Below are 21,171 nucleotides of genomic sequence, written 5' to 3'. Positions count from 1 at the left end.
TCTCTTCCACAGCGTGTCTTTGTCCTGTCTTCCTCCCCTCACCACCAACCAGTCACGGCTCTCGGCTCCCCCTCCCTGAGCCTGATATTGCCGGATGTTTCTTTCTCTTAAAAGGGAGTTTTTCCTTCCCACTGTTGCCAAGAGCCGGCTCAAAGTCGTCTGATTGTTGGAGTTTTCTATTACTACCTTAGAATATAACGTGCCTTGTGGCAAATGTTGTTGGGTTTTAGTGCTATATAAATACAAGTTGAATCAAACTGTTGCAGCTTTCACATGAGATACAATTGCTCTAATCCTTTCTTGTAAATGGCACTCATGTTTGAATCCTATGACAGATTTTCCTTGATCGCTGTCTCTAAATATTTGTATTCATTTACAACCTCAGTGCTGTCACCACTAACAGCTACCTGTTGGTGTGTCTTCCCACAAGCTTTTAAAATGATTATAAAAAAGGTTCATTTATTTTCTTGTTGATTAACTAAAAAATAAATAGCATGAAACCAAGTGGATCTGAATATTAGCCTCGCAGTTTTCACAAGAAAATTATTATCATTTGAAAAACAACAATAAAATTTAACCGACCACTTTAAAACACTGGACAGAGATTACTGGGATAACTGGATTAGGTAAAGTGTCTCAGCTGCTGTCAGTGTGCTGATCCTACAGTGTCTGTTATTATTGACGATTAGTGTATAAAAGCCCACCTGCTCACTCTTCTCAGATTAACACCCCACTACCGTCCTGCTGGGGTGAAAAGAACAAGCTTACCTTCCACTTGTGCTTCAGGGTGTGCTCCCACTTGCTCTCACCTGATGCTGAAGTTGAAATTCACGTGAGATTCACTCCCTGCACCTGATGTTAAAGCTGCTCTTCCACACCTTAGACTGCAGCTGGAGGCCACATTGTGGTCTCCCTGTTTAACTGATGCTGTCTAAATCAGACATTCACAGATCCATCCATCCATCCATCCTTATCTGGGTTGGCTCATGGGGGTAACAGTCCAGGCGCATAAGCCCCTCCCTCTTCTTAGCCACCTCTTCCAGCTTATCCAGGAGGACCCTGAGGTGTTCTCGAACCAGTGTCTCCATCATTTCATGGGTTACCCTTGGACAGGGGTGGGCAATTCCAGGCTTCGAGGGCCGGTGTCCTGCAGGTTTTAGATCTCACCTTGGGTCAACACACTTGAATCACATGATTAGTTCGTCACCAGGCCTCTGGAGAACTTCAGGACATGTTGAGGAGCTAATTTAGCCATTTAAATCAGCTGTGTTGGTTCAAGGACACATCTAAAACCTGCAGGGACACCGGCCCTCGAGGCCTGGAGTTTTACCCAGAACCCCTCGTCCAGAAAGCAACCAAGAAGCATCATAGTCAGATACCTAAACCACACCACCTGGATCCTGTCAATGTGGTGGAACATCAGTAATATCAGTTCTCAGAGCTCCCGGCCATAGGTAGAAGTGTACAATGACGGGTAAATCGACAGCTTTGCTTTCGCAGTCAGCTCTCTTTTCAGCACAACAGAGGACTACAGTGTCCACATCACTGCTGATGCCATACAATCAGTCTGTCAGTCTTCTCAAGTCAAATTTATTTATATAGCAAAGTTCAAGACAGACGATGCTGCACAAAGTGCTTAACAATATAAAAATGCCATTAAAAAGAAACAATGTAAAACAATAGTAACAATATAAAACAATGATAGGACAATAAAAGAATTAAAACAGTAACTAAGACTATTAAATAAGACAAATGTTTGGGTCATAGTGTGTTAAAAATGTGTCTTTAGTAGTGATTTAAATTGATCAAGTGTTTGTGCAGATCTAATATTTAGGGGAAGACTATTCCAAAGTCTGGCACCGCCACAGAGAAGGCTCTATCACCACGAGATTTGAGATAAGTTTGTGTGATGGACAGCATTAATTTTGAGCTAGACCTCATGGTTTTTCTTGGAGCATAAACAGAAGGGAGCTCAGACAGGTAAGAAGTGGCTCAGACGTTAAGTGGCTTAAAAACAAAAAGTAAAATTTTAAATTGGATCCTGTAGGAGAGAGGAAGCCAGTGTAGAGAAGCTAAAACTGGGGTTATATGCTCGCTCCATTTGGTACCAGTTAGCAGGCGAGCAGCTGCATTTTGGACCATCTGAAGACGATGAATGGAGGCCAGGTCGAGACCAAAATACTGCTACTCTCTACCTCGACCCGGCTGCAGTGTTGTTTTACCAAATGTGTTGATGCCACTCAGTTGCACTGACTGGAATTTGCTGTATTAACTGAAGCAAAATTCTGTGAAATGTGTGTGTGGAAGATCTGCAAGGATTTAAAAATGCAGAAATAAAAATTCACCTATGCATTTGTGGCTTGTTTTTGTTGTTGGCACCTGCGTTGTGAGTCCTGGGGGATATGTTTTACAGCCTCTTTGGAGAAGAGCAGTGTGTAGACTGTGTCCACACATGCATTTACCTCTGTCTGTATTTCTGCAGGTACTCAGTGGTGGGTTTTATTGATAAGAACAAAGACACTCTGTTCCAGGATTTCAAGAGACTGCTGTACAACAGGTAACACAACACACAGTAATACACACTGCTTCAATTTTCCATCACCTCCACACACACTCTTCAAAGTGTCTCTTTCACTTTCTGGCACGCTGATTACATGACAGCTCTCTGAAAAGAAGGACTAGTACAATGAATCCTCTCCCAGCTTGCTCTTATCCTCCTCCTCCTCTTCTTCACCAGTCCTCTTCAGCTTCTGTTGTGCTGAATATAAATGTGATCAACTAATTGCTTACCTGTCTAATGGCATAAATCAGAATCATGACATTTTTGAAAGCAGATCAGTTAATTTTGGCTGGAAGAGTATGTGCTAAGTGTTGTAGCCATATGGAGCTGTTATCCTTATGAGAATGCCCCCAATATGCATCCAGGCTGGGGCCAAGCATTGCTGGAGGCATTATAATTTCATGCTGTCCGTCTGTACTTCACTTGAATGTGATATTTCCTAAACAGAAACAGCAGCTCTTGGATTCAAGGGTGAATTGATTGGATTTAAGTAATCAGAGGTTAAGGTCATCCAGAAGGCTGAACACAAAAAGATGTTTTTAGCCATGACCCAAGAATTCAGATGCTAATTATGACATAAATTCACACAAATTAGAGAAGATGATGATGTGATGTCCCTTTTTCCCCCCAGAAGGTCAACTTCACTGTGACAATAGATGGATGTGTCCTATTACGACAACTCAGGGACAACGCAGTCTTCTATAATTGTATTATATGAGTCTTAACAGATATGGATATAAATTTGAATAATCTAGTTTTATTTATCATGCATATGGACAGGGATGCACAAGCATCCAGTGATGCAGTGTGCAGTCTTGACCATAATAGGTCTCATTAAATGTCATGTTTGGATTTGATTAGAAAATCTTGTTGAAATGTTACACACATGTCACATTTAACATGGACGAATATTAAATTCTGCTGCTTCTCTTTTTGCTCAGTAGTCTTGTAAATGTTGATCTTTTCTCTTTACTTTTTCTCTGTCCAGTTCCAACCCAGTACTTAAGGCCATGTGGCCCGAGGGCAAACTGAGGATCACAGAGGTCACCAAGCGACCGCTGACGGCTGCAACACTCTTCAAAAATTCAATGATCTCATTGGTGGAGAACCTCGCCTCCAAGGTGAACCTTTCATAAGTGCTGCATCAGATAATATTCATATTGAGCCAGTGGATTATAACCCTATACGTGTTTCTAAGAAGGAATTAAAGTGAAGAGAAAGATTCTGACTACAAATCCTGTTAAATGACACGACCTCTGTACACTTGCTGATATGCAATACTGCTAGTTTTATTTTTTAAACTGTTCAACCTTACTTTACATATTACTCTCAAGTGCATGAAGTAAATGATCAGACTTAAAGAAAATGTTCATGTTTAGGGGCAAATAAAGATTGTATTAAAGGAATCATCTTCATCAGAGATGCTAAATATTAATAAGAACTACTTGCCCAAACTACGTCCTGTTATCTTCCTGATGATTTGGAAGAAATCATTGCGCAAAACTGTGTTTTGTTTGTCAGTTGTGTATCTGAAAGTTATGCAAAAGATGACATAAAAGACAGTCTGAATGTTACGGGCATTCGTTTTATTCCCCACATGCAAATACCTGAAAAATATGAATAATATCTAACAGCATTCATGAGGTGAAGCCTTAATGTGCGAGACCAACTTCCCAGCCCCCCTTTATTTGCTTATCCTGGTGTCCGTGCGAATACACGCCTGTTACAGAAGAGCACTGTACTGTATATCTGTATATCACCACTGCAGTTTGAACTACCGTAGAAAACATTGGCTGGTGTGTAAATCCACCTTGTGTTGCTCTGTACAGGAACCCTACTACGTTCGCTGCATCAAGCCCAACGATGTCAAGTCCCCTCTGCTCTTTGAGCACGAGCGCTGCCGTCATCAGGTGGAATACCTCGGGCTGCTGGAGAACGTCAGAGTGCGTCGCGCTGGATTCGCCAACAGACAGACGTACCCTCGCTTCCTACAAAGGTGCGCCAAAACACAGTCTTTCAAAGCACCTGTGCCCTATGATTAAAGATGTTTGAGTGAATTATATATGGACACTTTAAAAGGCTGAAACCACCTATGTCGATTGATCCTTCATTTATGTTTTTGATTCATCTTTTTGCCTATAAAATGTTAGAAAACAGTAAAAAATGGCACCTATCTATCACACTAGCCCATCACAAACTGTGTGGAAAAAAGCAGCAATTTCTTGCATGTGAGAAGTTGAATTTGCCAATATTTTGACATTTCTGGCTTGTAAAAGTATTAAATACTTTGCATCAGATTTACCTGAATATGAGCTACAAAATAGTCATTTAAATCTGTGTCACCCACACATATGAATATTCACCCAGAAGTCAAACTCTTAAGATTTAGACTCTTTCGTGAGAGTGTCCTGGGGTATTATCATGGCAGAGTAAACATGATGTTATGTATTTACAGACTCTGTCATTTCCACACACCCTTTGCTACTTTTAAGACTCCACAGTCTTCTTTAAAGTGACAGTTGTTGGTGTAAAATGAGCAGCTGCATGAATTTGGAGCCTATTTCTTTGCCCTAAATGTCCTCATAAACACATACAGAAATTTTTTCACATAGCCAAAATGCTGGGGTCAGTTTGAGCATGCAGTCCTACATGCAGATGGTTGACTCTTTGCAATATCGCAGGCGGTTGGAGAGGGAGAGCACCCCTCAATCATCCGTCCTGACCATGTCCACGGGACATCAAATATTCAGTGCTGGGAAACACTTAACCTTACCAACACTGCATCCCAGATGGTTTACAACTTGTATGCATAAGAAGGAATCAAAACCATCACAGTATTTCCATGTGTGTGTCGCACATTTACACAACATCCATAAGAAAACAATCAAATGTGACAAATTTAATACAATATTTCAAAATAAACACACACATGAATATAAATTTTAGGCCTTTGAAGCGTGAGTATTGTCCAAGTAGAAGAAAAATAACCTACTTTCAATTACTCATTTATTCACAAGGGGTCGCCACAGTGGGTAGCTCCACATATTTATTTTTTTACAAATCTAAAACTGGTTGGATTCCTAATTCTTTTAGTCCCCAAGGGGCTGAGTGTGAATGCAGCAAATCTTGCTTTCTAACAGCAGCACATGTCAACAAAGCATTAGAACAACAACAGACCGGATCATTTCATTAAAGATCAAGTGGTCCTGATCTAATTGCACCTTGAAGTTTTTTTTCCTCAGTGAGCAGTAAATTAATTTGGTTCAGTCAATTAAGCAAGACCATTGAGAAAAATTACCACAATTATGAATCATAGTTTGATGTATTTTTCATGCTAGATGAAAGTATGGTAGATTGAAGGTTTGTGATGCACGATTCATTTTTTTAAAAACATTTTCTTCTCAGATTAGCTTTAAAATGTTTGTGCAATAAGAGACTGAGCTTCCCTCACCTGAAACACTATTATTAAAATGTTATTGAACCCTTGAAGCTGTGCATCGGTCAGGCATCAAGGATATTGCACAAAAAGTCTTGACTGTGGGGTGTAAATATTGTGTTGTGTAACCTAATCAGCATCCAATCAACTAATCAGCTGCATCTCTTGCAGCTACTCTAAAATAATCCCTTCAGTGTCTTCTTTTTTAAACAGTAATTTAGCGTAATGTTTTGTCCTTTTGATTAAAAGCAATTCTAAAACACCCACATTTGATTATAATTACTGAAGAGGGATGCTGATAGGGCATCTTAATTTGTTGAAGAATTACCCAGTTTTAATGTGGCGCAATAACAAACAAACAGCAAGTACTAGTCAGTGACCTGTGTTAAAAACTCATGGTTTATTCATAGGCAAAAGCTTCGACATGTTGCAAACCTGTTTACATTCTAATTAGTTCTAAATTGCCTGCAACTGGAGGTGCAATAACTGGCCTCTGAGGCTTAAATCAATACAGGAGTTTAGTCAAGAAATCTAACATACTTGACCAAGTTGAAAATCGTTCATTAAAACACTTTTTTGATCATGAAACATGAAACAAAAGTTATTAGCAAGAAAAAAAAACCATAATGTTACCATAACTATTATAAATAATAAAATAATTAATATTGCAAGTTTTAGTTAAAAGATTGAATTTAAAGACTTTAGTGGATTCAAACAGAGCTTTAAGAAACTTATTAGCAACCGCTACATGTAAGGCAGAATAGAAAATCACCGTAGCTGATTCTGACATAAACTTGCTGCTTCCACTAATAATAATCATCCAATAACAGTACATTAAGGATCCTGCATGCCTTTACTTTTTATCCTTCAAGTATATTTTGTTCTCTGTGGTTATTTTAACATGACACAGACACCTGGGGAGTTTCAGAGGGACACCATTTAGTCTGCAAGGCAGGGGTCTTTATTTTTAAATGTAATTGGATTCTCTGTGCATTACCTGTGTCTGACTTCCTGCCGCCTTTGTCACGGTGCTTCAGTGCATTGTTTTGTTGGTGCAGTCCATCGTGATGCCCCCAGTGGGACTTGGGTAACTCACAAGAGCTCGTTTAGTTCTTGTTTGTTCTGTTGACTCTGCGCTACTGTTAACTATCCTGTGACAGGCGGGTAGTATAGGCTGTATACAACAGTATGACGTATGCATGTACTGCAAGTAGTGATGTATGGTGCATTTCTTTCACCCGTTGACCAACACATCTGCTAAATTTGTGAAATGTAGCATGTTTTTGACAATAGGCTGCAAAACCAGCTGATTCTGGCTTTTCATGTGTCCTGTTCTTTTAATCTGTTGGTGTTTCAACACAAAAGAGATATCCACAGACATTACTTAGGGTCTTAGAACTTATCAACATATTAACAATGGGCATATTAACATTTCACTGGATGCTAAATTAATAATACAAATCTGCAATCAAAGAGATCCATAATCTCGACAGTTTAAAGTCTTGCACGCAGCAGTGTTCATAAGAATGTTCTGCTTTGGCCTCGTTACAGAAATGTAATGAGGCCAAAGCAGAACAAAAGATCAGGGTTAAACTTTAAAGACTAGTACAGGACAGATGTGGATTCTTAGAGTCCTCCGATAGCACTCGTCCTCTAACATTTTAAGCTTCACGTTCTTTTTTTAATTAAAAATACAAGTCAAATATCACTTACTGGGAACTGATCACTGCTGATAGAAGATATAATAATTGTAAGATTGTTTTGTTCTAATGGAACATAATGCGATCAATTCCATACGTACACAGTGTACAGTGTATTAACTGACACTCCAAACTAGTACACATACTTGTGCCTCACCCTTATTCCCCAGCTGTCACATTCACCCACTGCCCTCCTAGAAATCCTGCTGGATTGAGGATTAAATAATGAGACTTTTGCATAACATGCTAACAAGGCATCCAACTCCATTACTCCAGTCCTCCTCAGTGATGGCATTATATCACAGCCTTACCAGTGGATCAGCTGTGGAATGACTCAGATCGCAGCTGTTACGTGACAAAGTTTGGAAAACTGTTGATTTGATCTGGCAGCAGTGATGGCCTCCTAAACTCCAGCAACCACCCCTAAAGTCTGCAATTAAATAGGAAGTAACAGAAGATGAGGATGCGATGTTTGCTTTGAGAGTGTCGATGGAGAAGTATAGAGAAGATTAGAAGGAGTTTAACGGTTTGTTTTTGAACCCAGGACTTGCTATGTAATCTGATGTTGAAAATATATCCAGATGTTCTCTGACTTTAACTATAGCATTGCTAATATGTTGATGTTTAGCAGGTATAAAGTACCATCTTGATTTGACATATTGGCATCGTAAACAAATGCAATGTACAGCTGGGGCTGATGGGAGATTCATTAGTTGCTGGTGTTTGTTCTAAAAACAAAAACAAGTCCTCAGCAAAGTGAAATATATATATAGAATTATCCAGATCCTATTTAATTCCTCACGGTTACACGGTGCACATTTCTTCATGCAAACACTTTGTCCTTCCTCCAGATATAAGATGATCTCCGAGTTTACCTGGCCAAACCACGACTTGCCATCAGACAAAGATGCAGTCAAGAGGCTCTTGCAGGGCTGTGGGTTCGACCACGACGTGGCCTACGGCAAAACAAAGGTCTTCATCCGCACGCCGCGGACGCTCTTCAGCCTGGAGGAGCAGCGAGCTGAAATGGTTCAGAGAATCGTCCTCTTCCTCCAGAAAGTAAGAGTCTGACTGAATCTCAGTAGATTATGAATCAGATGTGTCAGTATTACACTGATATCATGGGAAATGTATTGGTGATTTAGTGGTGCCAAACTAATGAAAAGCTCCCCTGTTGTCACTGATTTTATATTTTCCTTCTCTTTTAGTCGTCCTTTTACATCCTCTAAAACTTGTCCTGAATTCATGCAAATATCCTTTTATGGTATTCATTGACAGTAAAACGGTTCCTAATTGCAAACATCTGTTATTGTAAATACCTCCGATTTCCAGTCATCAACAGCTATTATCTGATTACGGCCCTTGAAACAAGATCATGAGGTTCTTCTTGTTTCCAGACCCAAGTCGTGCTCTCGTTGATATTCACCAGTTTTTGTTCTGCATATGAATAACCTGTGAGACTAGAAAAGCTCAGCCTGTACTCCAAGTTATACAAGCGCCGAGGTATTTTTGGACCTGATATAATCTTGTACTATTAGCATTATTCTCTATCTCTTAGGGTGAATATCTTTCTTTTTTGTCTGAGTTTTCACCCACGCAACTCTCGCACAGTTACCAGATAAGATAAGTAGATCTCTAATTTAGAATTAAAGGTGAGTCTGGGTTTTGGGGCATGTTAAATTAAATTAAAAGCACCACAATAATGCAGATGTGTCCTCATGTAATTGAGCCATGTCTTTGATGTTTTTGCTTTGCAGGCTTTGAAGTTAATCACACCTTTAACTGTGAGGTCTCTGCAGGTGTCAGTGGACTGTAAATATGAAGTGAATTAGTTGTACCTAGATTGTTCAGCTAGATGTTAAGATTGGCTTGGACTAAGCTTAGACTTTCCTTACATATTGGAATAATTCAGACTGTACATGAATGATGCAAGTAGCCATATTGAGGGCTCATGGTCAGCGTTTTAGCCATCGCTTGGTTTTTATAAACCAGGCATCAAAGGAGCAGGTAGACACGCCCCAAAGCATACCCATCTTTATCGTATAGTCAGTTGAGACTATAACCTCATATGGAAAGTGACTCACTGCTGGTCATGAAAAGGAATGCACATTTAAAGCACCGTGCATTGATTTCACTTGACTTTTCATGCTTAAAGGTTGTGTTTATTTTTTATACAGTCTGTGGATCAAGCATCTGATACTGGGAGACGTAAACACTAGGGGTGCAACGATACACAAAATTCACGGTTCGGTTCGGTTTGATACTTTGGTGTCACGGTTTGATATTTTTTCGATACAAAAAAATTTGTCATTTATTAAAATTATAAATATATATTTTAACTCAAAAGTACAGTTTTTAAATTTAATGTTGCTGAAACAACAAAGTAATAAAAAAAACATCTCTCTGATTGAGAAATCACTCATCTTTGGAAAAGAGAGTTTATTACAGAGAAATGGCTCTTTCCAAAATAAAAGCTATACTATACGCTTCTTCTGGGCTATATTCTCAGCAGCATATTAAACATATCAGGTCCCCATAAGGAGAATCATGTGCTAACGGCTGTCTAAATGACTCGGGTAAAGTTTGTAGCATGCGTGCTTGTTGTTTTTGTCTGCTTCCACTTGTCTTTGCACTAGGATGATGTCGGAGTAAATGTGCAGTCATATTCGTTGTGTTCCCACTAGTGCTGTCAGCGTTAATCTGAAATGACGTTAACGCCACAACACGGCAAATCTCCGTTAACGAGCTACCACGGATCGCCCGTGCGTGGGGCTGGACGGCGTCAACACGTTAACGAGCTAACTGCGCTAACGCACTAGTTCCCACCCATGTAATTGAGCATTGCTGGCACATCCAACATACTGTTTTACTTTTGTCCATGACGCGCTTACCTTCAGGGTCATACGTCACATGAAAACCAAAATAGTTCCAAAGGCCAGATCTGAATGAGGGTGGGGGAGGTTCAATTTGCCATGTTGCAACAAGCTTAGCTTCTTCTGTCTTGCTAGCTTGCGCTGCGCTCAGTGGATCTGCGCTCGACAGTGCAGCCTAGGCGGAGTAGTCGAACGCAGATCCACTGAGCTCTCAACACAGACAGCATCGTCAGAAGAAAAGTTGATAAAATAAATTAAAGATTTTGTGTTGTTCGATACATATGCGTACCGAACCGAAAGCACTGTATCGAACGGTTCAATATCGATACGAGTATCGTTGCACCCCTAGCGAGATAGCGAGAAGGAGTTAACTGTTCTTCAATATTTCTTGATCAAGTGATTTGGATTCTTTTGTATGTTTACCTTCTTCCGTGTCACACATTTAAACATTTCACAGTCTGACATGTGTGTTAATTGAAATGAAAAGTGAACTGAAATGAAAAAAACGGAACCAATTGTTTATTTATTTATTTATTTTTATTTTCATTTCTTTTCTGCGCTTCTTGTTTTGGCTCGCCTGCAAGCTTTGCCTCCTGGTGCTGTATCAATTAGTTGACTAATATATTGTTGATTAACAGCAATAATTTGTCATTTGTCAAGCTAACGCCAAATGCATGTTCCAGCTCCTCAAATGCGATGCCTTTTCTCTAGTTTGTACAATTACAGTTAAACAACTTCAGATTTTAGATTGTTGATAGGACAAAAGAAACACATTAAATCAGCATTTATTGCTTTTTCTTCCAGCTATATACGCTGCAAATGATCTGTTATGAATATTGATTGCTGGTGTGTGTTTCTCTGCATTCATGCGTCAGCGGTTTGATGACACCTCCTTCAGGCGAGAATGTCAGTGTCTTGTTGCGATTACGTCGCATTCGCTGACACGTGTCGGCTTAGCGTGCAGAGTACAACTTGTTATTTTTTTCATTTACTTTGATAGATAAAGACATGAGTCTGAGACCGTGGACTGTGGCTGTTTCTGCGTATCAAATTGAGGACACGAAATGCAAATCGCCCGGATGCTTCAAAATGCTTCTTTTGATTGACAGCCAAACGGCAATACTGTCAGTCTGTCAGCAGTTTGTGGGCGTGCAGTGTGTACACACTCTACACACATCTTACAGACTATATCCTACATTTGGAGTCATGTGATTGGCGCTCACGCGCTTTTTCCCAGCCTGTCTTTACATTACCGTCACGTGGGCAGATTCCTTTGCACCATGTTGCTTTCATCCCTACCTTTCTCAAACATTCTCTCCAACCTCTCAGACATGAAAGGGTTATCCAAGCCATATTAACTTTTGTACAGGATTGATTGGCTGACCTTATCGATCCGTGTGACCCTTTGCAGGCTTTTCCCACAAGCTCGCAGGACGGGTATTGCTTCAACCGCTCCCTCAGGAGAATCTTATCTTGTATCTCACAGGATAAGCAGGCTTTGATAATGAAGGGAAAGCCCAGAGGATTTGAAGCTTCCCCACCTAAGCAAACAATCACAGCATTGCTGAGGTGGAAGAGGGCTATTTAATCTTGCCCTCTGTCAGCATTAAAGCTAGGCGTGCAGTTTGCGCTTAACACACAGTCGCATGCCCATTCGCTCATGCGATATGCATGCAGTGACACACAAAATCAAATAGTGGTGTGACAGCAGAATTGACTCCTGTATGTGCCACGCTGTTACTCAAACAAACATCCCAGACGGAGCATGATCTGCTGTGCCAAGCAATCCCCTTATCAGCACCTGGCACACCAGACTGCCTTATGCCAGTCGAGACCACAGTGCCAGGGCTGTCATTGTATGACTGCGGCTCAGACACACTTCTTGTTTCTCCGTTTGCTCTGTGGATTTATTATAAAACCACTCAGTTTGCTCCATCAAACAACAAAAAAATCCCCCTACAATCTGTGAATCTGCACAGTCTCCTAAACACAGGTTGAGTGGCCGCTCATAGTGCCGATGCTGCTGGTCGGAATCGGGAGATCATTGTATTTTCTGTGTCTGTGCTGTTGCTTTATTCCTTTAAATTACCATAATGTACAATAAACCTGGTGTAGCTAGAGGAATGGACTGGTGCAGGGGGAGGGGCAAGAAGCCCTCTACTGCTTCATTTAATCCTCTACCCTTCAGCCCCTGTATTCACGTGCTCGCCTCATCTTCCTGCTTGTGTTGTGCTACTGAGTGCAATACCAGTGATTGCTCTGCATCCATGTCTGTGCAGTCCTGCACGGACAACACTGAAGCCTGCCACATTAAAAGCAATCTGATTATTACCACTTTGAGAAATGAAAGCATGAAGATTCCCCAAAAAAAGCACATGACATCTCAACATAAATACAGATGTTATAAATTATACATGGGCCACCCCCACCTTCACTCTGTGTTAAAATGAATATTTCATAAATTCAAGCTCAGCCATCCACATCACAGTACCTGTCAGCGTTTGTCAGAGCAGGGACGATGACGAGAAGAGACACCCCCCTCTCGTGTATTCTGAGCTGCCGCTTTAATTGCTTTCCAAAGCTTTACATACTCTCCATAGCAGTGGGTTTATCAGACGTGGCGAGCGTTGTGTCTTGGGCAGTCAGCTTTCACAGCGCAGCCACAGGGGGCTTGTCTGGGCTGGAGCTAAATGAAAATGTCTTTAAAGGATAAAGAGCTTTATTTTATTATTTTGTACTGTTTCCCGTTGGGTGAGTCGTGTCTTCAGGCAATAAGAAGTGCAGCAATAATTTAAATCTTTTTGGGGAGGACTCTGACATGGAAAGCCTTCCTTTATAGCCCTCTTGTGAATAGTGGGCTACTTAGTGCAAGGCTAACGCTGCCTCCTCTCTGTTTAACTGCCCAGAACTGATCTGTCTTCTTCTAGACATCAGCAGCTACATGATCTGTAATCCTTTGATCCTATCTGAACCTGCAAAGTGTTTTAGCTATCATCGAAAGCTATCACCTCCACAAAACTCAGTGCAGCTCTCTGTAACTGATCAAAGGAAAGTTTAACTTTTTTGTAACAATCCCACCGCTGGGTTTGAAAGAAATGTGCCTCCTTTGTTCTCAGAGAAACCTGTGATGATGAAACTCTTCATGTGTCTTTTTTTATATGACACTGATTCTATGGCAAAAAGTCTTTATTTTATATTGTAGTATATTCATTATTTAGTACCTAAGTTTCTGATCTTTAAACCTCCTTAAACTATGAAGCTGACTTTTAAAGAAATGCCAGATTTTAAAAAAAATAAATGGATAAAATTCAAGGCTGTGAGATTGATTGTAGCCTATAAATATCTTACAGCCCACAATGCTTTTGGATAATGTGAAAACTTTCTCCATGGCAACTGAAGTGTGGCTCGCAGGCAGATTCATTTTCCACTTGGCTGTATCCTCACTAATTCTCACTAATTTCATTTCACTTGAATGAAATTGAAAATGTTATAAATTAGAGGTGCGACAGACATGGCCGCCCTGTAGCCTTGTTGTCGTTGTCGTCTTTAAAACATGGCAAATTACAAACCACAGGTCCTTGATAGTGGAAAGAATTTAAGAGGTTAATGAGGGAAAATCAAACACAAAATCACATTTTCAGAGATCGAAAGTGATCGACTTTCAAAATAACTGCCAATTAAAGGTGCAGTATGGACTGTTTTCATTTATATCCTGCCGCGAGAACTTGAAAGAAACACAGGGATACTTTTATTTTTATTCATGATTATTAATAATTGGTTGTTGTACACATTTAGTCAACCAGGAAACAGGTTTGAAATAGTGCATGTGTGTCCCAGGCTAACACGCTAAGGGGTTCTTCACACTATAGTTTAATGTGGTCCGAATCAGTTGGCAAGTTTGTAAATTTGTAGCTTTTTCCTGTTGTTGTTTGGGTGAAAAAAAAACTACTGAATTGTCACGGCGGGGTGCGCCGGTGTGAGGAGGAGGTAGACCCAGATGCTGACACGGTGGAGACAAAACGTAGTTTCAAAAACAAAGCGAGCCTTTATTGGCTGATAGCAAAAGAAAAACAAGGAACTAGGGAAACTAAGGAGGCTATGAACACTGTGTTAACAAAAAGGCTGTGACACTCAGTGACAAACTATGACAAACTATGAACACTGAGTAAACTAGAAAACACAAAAACAATGGAGTAAACCTATGAAAACTGTGATGAGGTTAACAGACGATCTGACACTGACTGAGTGGAAACACACAGACTAAATACACATAAGGAATGATCAAAGGAAGTAGAATCACATTGCGAAAACAGCTGACAACAATTAACAAAATGACAGGACACGTGAAACTAAACATAACACAAAACTCTTTCAAAATAAAACAGGAAACATAAGGAGATCCAGACATAACTTGAACTTGACAAACAAAGAAAACTTGGACATGAAACATGGCAGAATGTAATTAGATAAACTGAAATGAAACTAGACTAAAAAGAATAACAAAACACCAAGAAACTCAGAATACTGGGTCACATGACCCAGGGCCATGACATGAATAAGCTAAATGTTGCATACTGGATAAGACAAAAGATGTCAAACCTTCCAGAATCAGAATCAGAAACTTTATTGTCATTGTCACAGGTACAACGAAATTAAGAATGTTCCCCGATCATTGCATCATCCCTAGCAATATCAAAATATAAATAAAACAATAAAATTCAATAAATAAAATAGATAGAATACTTAAAATACTAATAAGACGTAACAGTAAAACATTCACATACATGCTTCAGACCGTGCATAGATTAACACAAGAGTGGCATGATGGACATTTTTTTGTAGCATTCAGATGTGTTATTGCAGTTGGATAACAACTGTGTTTGAGTCTATTAGTCCTTGCGCTGATTGCCCTGTACCGCCTGCCTGAGGGCAACAGTTCAAACAGGGAGTGGCCAGGATGTGAGGTGTCTTTTATGATGTTTTGGGCCTCTGTGCAGCTAGTGTACCAAATACATATGCAGTAGGTTAGAACACTCTCAATGGTGGCTCTGTAGAAGGACACCAGCAGTCTCTGTGTGATGTTATTCCTCCTGAGAATTCTCAGGAAGTACAGTCTCTGTTGGGCCTTTTTCAGCAGCTCGGAGGTGTTCACACTCCATGAAAGGTTTTCCTCTATACTTCCAATACTAACAATAAAACATGTAGTGAAAGAAAAACTATTTTTGAAGTATATGTAAAAGTTTTGGATAGTTCAGAAAATCAGGAGAGTCAGAAAGTGTGAATATATTTTGGTATTTCTTTTTTTGTTGTTGTTTTTTTGGCTCCATTGTCAGTTGTAGAAATTTGATAAACATTTTCATTTGTATGAGATCTGCATTAATGCTCTGTAGATTAGCTTTGAGGCCTTTTTATTACCTTGTGGTTTCAGTAGATGAATCAATTAGCTGGTTTTATTGCGTGTCCTTCAAACATGTTTGACTAATGTGTGTTCCTTTGAGTCCATCTGAATGATGGATCAGCTTTGCAGAGCTATTCAATTTACTCTTCAGTCCTGTCTCTCTCAGTGAGATTGTAATGTTTAAACTGAGTTTGAAAACATTTGTTTCACATCATTAGTGTACATTAGCCAGAGGTAAAATTTAAAATGACAGCGTGCCGTGGATTGAAAGAATGAGGAATCGGTGTCTGGATTGTGCCGTTGATCTTTACCGAGCAGTGAGCTGCTCACTCGAGCACTTTATTGATTTATGATAATTGCTGCTGACCTGAGCTTCAGCCTAATGTTTTCCCGTGACAGCCTCTGGACAGTGCGTGTTTGAAGCTTCACTAAATTCTGTCACACACTCTTGATTTCACCCCCTCCCCCTCCAACCCAACATGCGTATCGAGCATGTCACTGGAAAACCAGCTCAATATCCCCGGAGGATGTGGAAACTCAGGCATTCGTCAGTGCAGTGAAGTGTGGCGCACCGGCCTATCTGTCTTTCCATGTCGGAATTTTGTCACGCTTTGTGTTTAGGTGACAACAAGGGGAATGGTTGTTTTTTTTCCTGCTTTGACTTAGACCTTTTAAATTGCCAACGCTGCAGTCCAATTCCGTTAGTAGGCCTTTTATTGGCACTACAGAATACTTTCAGATTAAAGGCATTCAGTATTTCCAGCTAATAATGTGCCCTGTCTGTGTTCTACTAAACATTTCAACAGCAGCCTTCCTGCTCTCACCGGTCGCCCTTGCACATGTGATATGTAAATGCTTTTACTCAGCCTTCATTTCCATAAAGTCAACCCCTCAAATAAAACCCCAGCTTTCTGTCCCGCTTTGTTGCAACCAAAGATCCCCAATCTGGCTTTGATGAGCTCGTAAATCCAAACCTCCAAAGCGTGGTGAAAGCAGTCTTGGAAAGGATGATCAGATGGCTTTATTGGCCGGGAGAGTAAGGGGGCAGACCGTCAGGGGCCTTGTTATTGGCCTGATTTATCCACAATCCCCAGAGTGTCATCTTCATCAGACTGCCACAATCATTGCAGCCAGCCTGCTACACTGTTTAAGGGGCAGAAAATGTGTTCATGGGGTGTGTTTGTGCATGTACAGGTAGCTAGATGGCCTCATCGTAACTTTAAGATCTGTTTACCTGCCATGCACTTTAATGAGGCCCCAGTGAGGAGATGGTAATGCCTTTTGTCTGATTCTTGGTTAGTTTATTAATTTATTTCTCTTGCTTTGCCTTTCACCTCCAACCCCAGTATTTTACAATGTAATTAGTGACTTGTAGCTTAGATAAACACAGCTGTTGATCTGGCGTAGGCCCGTGCACCATGTGGATATGAGGCAGGCAACATCTTAACTCGGCTTACACCGAAGCTCTAATTTGGCCACTTTTTGCTTTGTTACTTAGTGTATGATGTGAGCACATATGGGCCGGGACTGTGTGGGGTGTCAGATATCACAACGTGTCATAGACAAGACAGAAAGGGAAGCAGCAGGAGGAGCACATCACGCTGCTAATGAATGAGGTCTGTTGTGTATTTATTTATTTTTTAAAAAACAAAGATTTAGCAGTTCTAAAAACAGGTTCATAAAACATCCAGAGAATGAGACAAACATAATTGAAACATATAAAGTAGCATATTCAAGAAGCAGCTGTTATATAGAAGGAAAAAAACCTAAATAAATATGCTATAGAAGTCTCCTTGTAAATATTAACACACAGTGAATTTAAGCATGGATCTACTTTGGCTTTGGTGTGCATAAAAAAATAAATAAAATGGGGAAAAAACATACTGAGTGCACTCCTTCAACACATACAACTGGAAAATCTTGCACTGCACACTACATTTAGTTGCCATTTAATCTGCAAGCCACTTTACAACCCACCTGCATATGATCCTTTTCATGCTGTCTGACTTAAATGCTCAGTATACCAACTGCACTGGTCATTTAGAAAGTTTCATCTTTTTCTTCTCCTTTTGCGTAATCTATGAATCAGTGAGCATCTGTGCTGATAGATCATTAAAATGGAGGTTAACCCTTTAAGACCTACCATAGAACCAAGTCCACCAGAGCTTATATTATATTTTTACATGCTGTAGCGCCACTTTTGGGAGCATTTCAAGTTGCTATACATCAATACAACCATTATAGCACACATTGTAATAATATGTCTGCATTAAGTGCATAGTAATTATATAAATTGCAAAAAAGTGCAATAAACTACAAAAAAATTGAAAATCGTTTTTGTTTTTTTAACATATATTTCTAGTTAGAGAAATTTAAGAGGCTTATCCCTCAAAACTGTAAATACAAAAAAGTTGCAAAAAATAGTTTCTAACAACAGGAAATTTATTTTGAGTGTCTTCATAGTTTTATTTTTGAAATACACCAATTTTTATATACTGCAGGAAAAACGAAAATGAATATTATAATGCAAATTTGCAAAAAACCCAGCACATGCATCAAAATAAACTATTTCCAGCAGTGCAATATGAGTCCTAAGCATCCCAGAAACGACACAGAAAGTCATGAAGTCAAACATAACTTTTAAAAACACCAGTATAGGCTCATGAGGCCCTGATGGTAAAAAACTACATTTCCGCGAAAATTACGTCACTTCCGGTTTCGGGCAGGTCATGGCGGACATGCGATAATTTGTCTATTCCAACGTAGGAAGTGTTACGAACAGCTGATCGGATCGGCAAAGGAATATTATGTTTTTGTTGCTGCAAGTGCTTTTTATGCAGTTTTTGCAAAGCTATATGTGGAAGGAAACTGTGACCGAGGACAAGCTGATGGGATAAGATGTAAGTACAACTCCTCCGGTTTCATATGCAAAAACAATTATTGCGCTAGCTCACGTGGTTCCAGTGCTACCGGGATTTAAAAGTAGTTACGCAAAACGGAGCATGCCCGCTCTGACTGGTTTTAAAGGGTTAAAGAAACAACACAATCATACACTCATGCCTTTAATCTGGTCGTGGCTCTAGTGACACAGGTTACAAAACTCAAGAGGTGGAGGAGAATAGCGACAGTAATGGCCCACTTCTGTTGCTTTCACAACCTTGGGCCTTAAATAAGGCGAGTGGAGAGCCTATGCATGGCTTTGAAGGCGGTTGTGGCTGTTTTCTGTCACCAGAGTGACAGTTTAGTAGACCAAATAGCTGCAGAGAAACTCTAAGTTTTATACAAAGAGCTAAAGTGTTAAAAACAATGTTAAGTCTCCACTTATAGGTCTGACTGAGCTCTTCCTTCTACATGGTGAACTGTGCACTCTTTCCTTTCCTGTTTCGACACACATTTCAGCCAACTGCACACAAACATCTATGTAGGTTGTAAACCCATGGCACCATAAATCCCATGGAACAGAGCCATAATGCAATAAATGAATTATTGCAAATGGAAACAACAGAATTCTCTTGAGTAATGTTATCTAGAGTGAATTAGTATTTAATATAATGTTGAACTGTAATTATAATCCTGCACTAATAGATTACAACATAAATAAGAAGTCTTGCCATACAGCGGCTACAGATGACAGTAAACAAAGAATATAAAGATGATGTTTTAAGCTGTTGACTGCTGTTATAAAGTGTAAACATAATTACAGCGGAGGATACTGTGTAACTATTCAGTATTTATTTTTCATTTTTGCTATGCACGACAAGACAAACCTCATCTCACATAAAGACAAACCTCATCTCACATAAAGACAAACCAGTACAAGCAAATGTAGTTCTAACAAAAGTTGTAAATTAGTTAATAATTAATTGCTTTTGTTCAAATTAAATCTTTGCAATAGTCAAAAAGTAGCACACAACTGAAGTGGAAATGAGCCAATCCTGGCATCCATGAAAAATGAGTTTCAACATGAAAAGCTGTTTTCTAGCCTCTTGTTGGTGAAGAAATAAACATTATATAAAGAGGGTAAGATCTTGTCGTCAGGTGGTAATTCTGATTTAAATACACATAGTTTGGTTTGCATTCACACCAGGGACGTTTTGACAGTAATGTCTGACCCAGTGCCCACTCCTGAAACTTTGCCTAATTCACCGTAACACTCTGAGCCCCTTCAGAATTCAGACGAAAGCAACTGTTAACCTCATTCACAGAGAAGCGAGGAAGCCGCCGTCACTGAAGCCCATTCATTCCTCCCACCGCCGTCACCCCGAGCACGTGGGCGAGTCCTCTCAGGGGTCGATTAGTGATGACTATGTAGCTGCCCTCCTTTTCTCACTCTCATGCATTATGTATTAAAGACAGTGCAGCATGGAGAAAACAGAGGATACGGTTTTAAGGCGTAAAATGACACGGCATTAGAGGAAAACTGTTTGCTCTTATCGTTTGACGTTTATGTAACACAAGTGTCAAAAGATAAAGACTGCTATTTTTCCCCCTTTTGGATCAATTTTCTTGAGCTGTTTTGGAAAAGTAATCCAGTTTTGCAGCTTTAAGACGATGTTGTGTTTCTCTTTAACGACATCTGTGGATGGCAATTTGAATTTCAACAGCAGAGACATAAAACCTACAAACTTTGCATCACAATAGTTTGGACTAAGAATAGCTTTGATATGGGGCATAGCATTTATCAAAGCTACACTGTAATAATTAACACAGCCATATAATGAATCACATCTACTCTGGACAGGAACCAGCTCGGTATACTTGAACAAACATCATTTACAGTAACATCTGGGGAGCTGATTATTCCGTTCTTTCTAGCTAACTACGGCTGATCTCAGCTTAATTGGGATAATGTACAACTGCATAAACTTTGGAGGATTAAAAATACAAATTAAACCCCCTTTTTTAACAAAGAGCGTGATCAAGCCAGTGTGGTCATTACATAACAGGCTAGCTTTCCCTCATTGATCCAAATGTGATTCAGCTTCTGCTCATAACTACCCTCTTACCACTTTGTAAGTAATGACGTGGTTAAGTCAGCACTCTAAACTAGACCATTCTCTACATGCTTTAGTTAAAAAGTGAAAATGTTTCACTAGATATAAAACAATTTTCAGCTGGTGCGATTAATTATTCTGCTGCAGTCCAGCAGTGTATGACTTATCTTCCTCTCTGGCGTTTGTTAGTCTCATCAGGTGAAAACTACC

At 39.8% G+C, this 21,171-nt stretch overlaps 1 protein-coding gene across 1 annotated transcript in view; it reads left to right on the top strand.

Moving 5' to 3' along the window:
• The window catches only part of myo1d (myosin 1D), a 135,884-nt gene that overhangs the window by 52,586 nt on the left and 62,127 nt on the right, over window positions 1-21,171 (top strand). Inside the window, exons 13-16 of the mRNA XM_087844874.1 lie at window positions 2,483-2,557; window positions 3,549-3,681; window positions 4,390-4,556; window positions 8,548-8,755. Coding sequence (XP_087701000.1) covers window positions 2,483-2,557; window positions 3,549-3,681; window positions 4,390-4,556; window positions 8,548-8,755 — 583 coding nt within the window. The remainder of the gene's footprint in view (window positions 1-2,482; window positions 2,558-3,548; window positions 3,682-4,389; window positions 4,557-8,547; window positions 8,756-21,171) is intronic.

The sequence above is a fragment of the Neolamprologus brichardi genome, chromosome 8, assembly GCF_056152115.1.
Source record: "Neolamprologus brichardi isolate AB-2024 chromosome 8, ASM5615211v1, whole genome shotgun sequence".
Classification (NCBI taxonomy): domain Eukaryota; kingdom Metazoa; phylum Chordata; class Actinopteri; order Cichliformes; family Cichlidae; genus Neolamprologus; species Neolamprologus brichardi.
The sequence above is the reverse complement of the archived record's forward strand: the minus strand, read 5'-3'. Positions and strand labels throughout refer to the sequence as shown.